General features: G+C 51.3%; 1 protein-coding gene across 1 annotated transcript in view; it reads right to left on the bottom strand.

Moving 5' to 3' along the window:
* The window catches only part of GAS7 (growth arrest specific 7), a 240,908-nt gene extending 236,120 nt beyond the window's left edge, over positions 1–4,788 (bottom strand). The window contains exon 1 of the mRNA XM_082272444.1: positions 4,507–4,788. Coding sequence (XP_082128570.1) covers positions 4,507–4,686 — 180 coding nt within the window. The 5' untranslated portion in view covers positions 4,687–4,788. The remainder of the gene's footprint in view (positions 1–4,506) is intronic.
* Between the last annotated feature and the right edge of the window lie 2,330 nt (positions 4,789–7,118).

Here is a 7,118-nt window from a genome sequence, read left to right as displayed (position 1 = left end):
TCGGAACGGTACACCTTGATCAGGCTTGCGTTTCCACCACCAACAGTACCTCAGCTCAACAGTACCTCAACAATGTAGCTCCACCCTGTTGGTACGGAACTTATGTGCTTGGTACCCCAACGAAAGGATCCCAAAAAAGTGGTACGGTTCGGAATTAGGGTACCATTCACAACTTTTGACAATGGAAACTGCAAAAATTCTGTACCGTACCATGGCATAGTGCCTAGTTTGCACTGAGCGGTACGGTTCGGTACACCTTGATCATCAGGCTTGCGTTTCCACTGCCAACAGTATCTCAGCTCAACAGTGCCTCAACAATGTAGGTCCACCCTGTTGGTACGGTACTAATGTGCTTGCCCCCCCCCCCTAACGAAAGGGTCCCAAAAAAGAGGTACGGTACGGTTTGGAATTGGGGTACCATTCACAACATTTGACAATGGAAATGGCAAAAATTGCAAACCGTACCGCTCAGTGGAAACGAGGCATAATGCAAAATGTACGGTTCGGTTCGGTACACCTTGATCAGGCTTGCGTTTCCACCGCCAACAGTACCTCAACAATGTAGCTCCACCCTGTTGGTACGGTACTAATGTGCTTGGCCCCCCCCCTCCCCTAACGAAAGGGTCCCATAAAAGAGGTACGGTTCGGAATTGGGGTACCATTCACAACATTTGACAATGGAAATGGCAAAAATTGCAAACCATACCGCTCAGTGGAAACGAGGCATAATGCAAAATGTACGGTTCGGTTCGGTACACCTTGATCAGGCTTGCGTTTCCACCGCCAACAGTACCTCAACAATGTAGCTCCACCCTGTTGGTACGGTACTAATGTGCTTGGCCCCCCCCCTCCCCTAACGAAAGGGTCCCATAAAAGAGGTACGGTTCGGAATTGGGGTACCATTCACAACATTTGACAATGGAAATGGCAAAAATTGCAAACCGTACCGCTCAGTGGAAACGAGGCATAATGCAAAATGTACGGTTCGGTACACCTTGATCAGGCTTGCGTTTCCACCGCCAACAGTACCTAAGCTCAACAGTATTGCTCCACCCTGTTGTTATGGTACTAATGTACTTGGTACCCCAACAAAAGGGTACCAAAAAAGTGGTACGGTTCGGAATTAGGGTACCATTCACAACTTTTGACAATGGAAACGGCAAAAATTGCGTACCGTACCGCTCAGTGGAAACTGCCGGTACATAATGCCTCGTTTCCAATGAGCGGTACGGTTCGGTACGGTACACCTTGATCAGGCTTGCGTTTCCACCGCCAACAGTACCTCAACAGTATTGCTCCACCCTGTTGGTACGGTACTAATGTGCTTGGTACCCCAACGAAAGGGTACCAAAAAAGTGGCACGGTTCGGCATTAGGGTACCATTAACAACTTTTGACAATGGAAACGGCAAAAATTGTGTACCGTACCGCTCAGTGAAAATGAGGCATTAGTGTCCTGACTGCAATTCAACCCAGAGATCCCAGTGCTGCAAGGCAGAGGTGCTAACCACTAACCTACTGTGCTGCCCAACCTAAATGTTGATGCTGGACCTGTGTACAGCCTTTGCATTGAAGTTAATGTTGGTTACTGCTTTGTTTTACAGTGGAACTACAAATCTCAGCAGGATTACGGTGACCTGAGCAGTTCTCTTGCAGGATCAGGGCCCCCTGGGTTCAGGTCACACAAGGTTCTAACTAACCAGAGTTTGTATGTCCTCTCTGTGTTTGAGCAAGTTCCTTCCAGTCTTTCCCGTTTCCTCCCACAACCCAGAAAATGTGCAGATTTAGTTCCAATACTGTATCTACGGGGCTGATCTGAATGGTCTACAGACTTTGTACTGCACTGCAGTGGTTGTTGGTGCTATATACAGAAGAATGGAAATTAATCAGTCACAAATAACAAGGTTAGGGGGCCCATGGAGGACTATAAAATCACCTTAAAGGGTTACAGCGGGGACAGTCATACTGAAACCCTTGTAGGAAGGACGACCGTTCTCTGGAAGTCCTTCGTGTGGTCAGGTTAAAAGAACTGACCGCACTCAGTGACTGTTCAGTCAGACTCATGGAGGAAGTTCTATCCAACCTCTAGTGACAAACCTACCCCAACTAGATCATACCAGGGATAAATGGCATAGAGCAAGAAATAAACATGTTTAATGACTAATTATTCTTCTGCAGGAGCCGAGGAGAGCCTGAAGTCCCAAAACACGACAGCTAGGCGAGGAGACATCTGTCAGATTATAGACATCCCACAATGTACAGAGGGGAGAAGTTCACACAAAACCGGGGTGTGGCATGTTAAAATTAACCGCTTACTACCTCACTGTACTACCCATGTCAAGATAGATAGACAAATGGACAGAAACTGAATTACTCAACCTTTGTACCCCAGAAGAACCCTTGAAATATTTTTCAGGTCTAGGGAAGCCACTGCTAAAAATTCATTGGTGGCCATGAAGAAGAACGCCTCTTACATTGGTGGCCATGGAGAAGAACGCCTCTTACACTGGTGACCATGGAGAAGAACGCCCCTTACACTGGTGGCCATGGAGAAGAACGCCCCTTACACTGGTGGCCATGGAGAAGAACGCCCCTTACACTGGTGGCCATGGAGAAGAACGCCCCTTACACTGGTGGCCATGGAGAAGAACGCCCCTTACACTGGTGGCCATGGAGAAGAACGCCCCTTACACTGGTGGCCATGGAGAAGAACGCCCCTTACACTGGTGGCCATGGAGAAGAGCGCCCCTTACACTGGTGGCCATGGAGAAGAACGCCCTTTACACTGGTGACCATGGAGAAGAACGCCCCTTACACTGGTGGCCATGGAGAAGAACGCTCCTTACACTGGTGGCCATGGAGAAGAACACCCCTTACACTGGTGGCCATGGAGAAGAACGCCCCTTACACTGGTGGCCATGGAGAAGAACACCCCTTACACTGGTGGCCATGGAGAAGAACACCCCTTACACTGGTGGCCATGGAGAAGAACGCCCCTTACACTAGTGGCCATGGAGAAGAACGCCCCTTACACTGGTGGCCATGGAGAAGAACGCCCCTTACACTGGTGGCCATGGAGAAGAACGCCCCTTACACTGGTGGCCATGGAGAAGAAAGCCCCTTACACTGGTGGCCATGGAGAAGAACGCCCCTTACACTGGTGGCCATGGAGAAGAACGCCCCTTACACTGGTGGCCATGGAGAAGAACGCCCCTTGCACTGATGGCCATGGAGAAGAACGCCCCTTACACTGGTGGCCATGGAGAAGAACTTCCCTTACACTGGTGGCCATTGAGAAGAACGCCCCTTACACTGGTGGCCATTGAGAAGAACGTCCCCTACACTGGTGGCCATTGAGAAGAATGTCCCTAACACTGGTTGTCAGTGGGAAGACTGCTCCTTACATTGGTGACCTGCAGAAAGAATGCCCCTTACATTGGTGGCCAGTAGGTGGAATGCTCCTTACGTTGGTGGTCATTGAGATGAATGTCCCTTACACTGGTGGCCATGGAGAAGAACGCCCCTTACACTGGTGGCAATGGAGAAGAACGCCCCTTACACTGGTGGCAATGGAGAAGAACGCCCCTTACACTGGTGGCCATTGAGAAGAACGTCCCCTACACTGGTGGCCATTGAGAAGAATGTCCCTAACACTGGTTGTCAGTGGGAAGACTGCTCCTTACATTGGTGACCTGCAGAAAGAATGCCCCTTACATTGGTGGCCAGTAGGTGGAATGCTCCTTACGTTGGTGGTCATTGAGATGAATGTCCCTTACATTGGTGGCCATGGAGAAGAATGTCCCTTATATTTGTGGCCATAGGGAATGTCCCTTACATTGGTGGCCAGTACGTTGAATGACCTTTACATTGGTAGTCAATAGGAAGAATGCCCTTTACATTGGTGGAAGCCACCCTTACAGTAGTGGTCAGAATGCCACCTTAACAGAAACCTAAAAAAAGACCATTGGTGTCACACCTCCGACTCCTCCGATTGGCATTCGCTCCAGAACTGTGCAGGCACCATCAGTTAGGAGGTCAATCAGCTCAAGAAACCTCTGGAGGAATTGTAGGGTTCTACGGAACACTGGTTGAGAAGAGCTGGGTTCGAGGTTCTATACATTACATGTAGCTCATCTTCACGCACATAATTATCTATAGCTATACAGACAGATCTATCTATACTTTGAGGGCACGCTGGGATTTGTATTCCCCAGTCCTGGCCTGTCCCCATCAGAAGACATATTGTCCATTGCAGACCCCAGGTAACATCCCACATAGAGGGACCGATCTCCCACAGACCTCCTATGGCCAGCTGACTGAATTCAGTATTGCAGAGCAGGCAGCAGTGGTAAAATGCTCATAGCAATCAGATGTTACCTCTGATCAGCTCACAGAGATCAATACCCGAATTTCTGCTCATTGTTATCCTCCAGGAACCCATCTGACAGCACAACTCCAGGAAGGACAATGACCCCCCCAGGTGAGGACCCCCCTGATGTCTCCTTACCTCCAGGATCTGTACATAGCTGGCAGGGAACCATCCCCGGACCCCATCCTTCTCTCCTTCCCACCATCCTCCATCCGACACCTGCAGCACACTGATCACCTCTCCAGCCGAGAACTTCAGTCCCTGCTGGTGGTGCTCCCCGGAGAAGGAGTAGAGGCTCCGGCACAGAGACCCGGACATGTCCGGGGGGGAGGGGACCAGGCTGGGTCACAACTCTTCCATGGTTCGCTCAGATCGCTCCGATCCACAGAAAGCAGAAGAAGTCTCCGCACTCTGCGCAGCTCAACCCAGACTGGGAGGGAGGGAGCGGAGACAGAACTCCCTATACTCCTCCGCCCAGCCAATCACAGAGCGAGGAGGGGGAGAAACAACTCATCTGCCACAGAGTGTCACTGGAGGGGGAGATCCACCTACCTGCCCGACCTTCCTACCTACCTACCTACATACCCCTACCTATCCGACCCTACTCCTACCTACCTACCTGCCCGATTCTTCTCTGACACCCACCTACCTATCCGACCCTACCTACCACCTACCTACCTGACCCTACCAACCTATCCGACCCTACCTACCTACCTGACCCTACCTACCTACCTACCTACCTACATACCCCTACCTATCCGACCCTACTCCTACCTACCTACCTATCACTACCTACCCCTACTCCTACCTACCACCTACCTACCTTTCTGATCCTACTCCTACCTACCTGCCCGATTCTTCTCTGACACCTACCTACCTGATCCTACTCCTACCTACCTACCTACCCTTCCTACCTACCTGATCCTACTCCTAACTACCACCCACCTACCTATCCGACCCTACCTACCTACCTGCCCGATTCTTCTCTGACACCCACCTACCTATCCGACCCTACCTACCACTCACCTACATACCCGACCCTACTCCTACCTACCTGATCCTACTCCTACCTACCTGACCCTACTCCTACCTACCTACATACCCCTACCTGCCCGACCCTACTCCTACCTACCTGCCCGATTCTTCTCTGACACCTACCTACCTATCACTACCTACCACCTACCTACCTACCCGACCCTACTCCTACCTACCTGATCCTACCTACCTACCTGACCCTACTCCTACCTACCCTTCCTACCTACCTGACCCTACTCCTACCTACCTGCCCGATTCTTCTCTCACACCCACCTACCTATCACTACCTACCACCTACCTACCCTACCCGACCCTACTTCTACCTACCTACCTATCCGACCCTACCTACCACCTACCTACCTACCCTTCCTACCTACCTGACCCTACTCCTACCTACCTGATCCTACCTACCACCCACCTACCTGACCCTACCTACCTACCTGCCCGATTCTTCTCTGACACTTACCTACCCTAACTACCACCCACCGATTCTTCTCTCACACCCACCTACCTATCCGACCCCACCTACCACCCACCTACCTAACCTTACTCCTACCTACCCTTCCTACCTACCTGACCCTACTCCTACCTACCTGCCCGATTCTTCTCTGACACCCACCTACCTATCCGACCCTACCTAACACCTACCTACCTATCCGACCCTACCTACCACCCACCCACCTATCCGATCCTACCTACCACCCACCTACCTGCCCGATTCTTCTCTGACACCTACCTATCACTACCTACCACCCACCTACCTACCCGAATCTTCTCTCACACCTACCTACCTACCCTACTCCTACCTACCACCCACCTACCTACCTACCTGACCCTAATCCTACCTACCTGCCCGATTCTTCTCTGACACCTACCTACCCAATCCTACCTACCAGCCTGCCCGATTCTTCTGACACCTACCTACCCCCCCCCCCCCCCCCCCACCTACCTACCAGACCCTACTTACTTATCTGATCCTACTCCTACCTACCCCCCCTACCTACCTACCCGATCCTACCTACCTACCTGCCCGATTCTTCTCTGACACCTACCTATCACTACCTACCTACCCGATCCTACCGACCCTACTCCTACCTACCTACCTTCCTACCCGACCCTACTCCTACCTACCTGCCCTATTCTACTCTGAACCTACCTACCTACCTATCCGACCCTACCTACCAACCTACCCGATCCTACCTACCTGCCTGCCTCTTCTATGACACCTACCCCCCCCACCTACCTACCTGATCCTACCTACCACCTATCCGATCCTACCTACCCAATCCTACCTACCTGCCCGATTCTTCTCTGACACCTACCTACCCGATCCAACCTACCTGCCCGATTCTTCTCTGACACCTACCTACCTATCCGACCCTACTCCTACCTACCTGATCCTACTCCTACCTACCCGATCCTACTCCTACCTGCCCAATTCTTCTCTGACACCTACCTACCCGACCACACTTCTACCTACCCGATCCTACTACCACCTACTTACCTACCTGATCAAGCCTACTCCTACTTACCTACATCTACCTACCAACCTGATCTTAGTCCTACCTACCTGCCTGATCGATCCTACTCTTACCTAATCCAACCTACATCCCTGCCTGATAATACTCCTACCTACCTAGCTGATCGATTCTCCTCCTACCTACCTGCCTGATCCTACTCCTACCTAATCGATCCTACTCCCACCTACCTACCTG

The sequence above is a fragment of the Pelophylax lessonae genome (assembly GCF_965119305.1).
Source record: "Pelophylax lessonae genome assembly, chromosome: 11".
In the NCBI taxonomy this organism is placed as follows: domain Eukaryota; kingdom Metazoa; phylum Chordata; class Amphibia; order Anura; family Ranidae; genus Pelophylax; species Pelophylax lessonae.
Note: the sequence above shows the minus strand (reverse complement) of the source record. Positions and strands in the feature narration are given on the sequence as shown.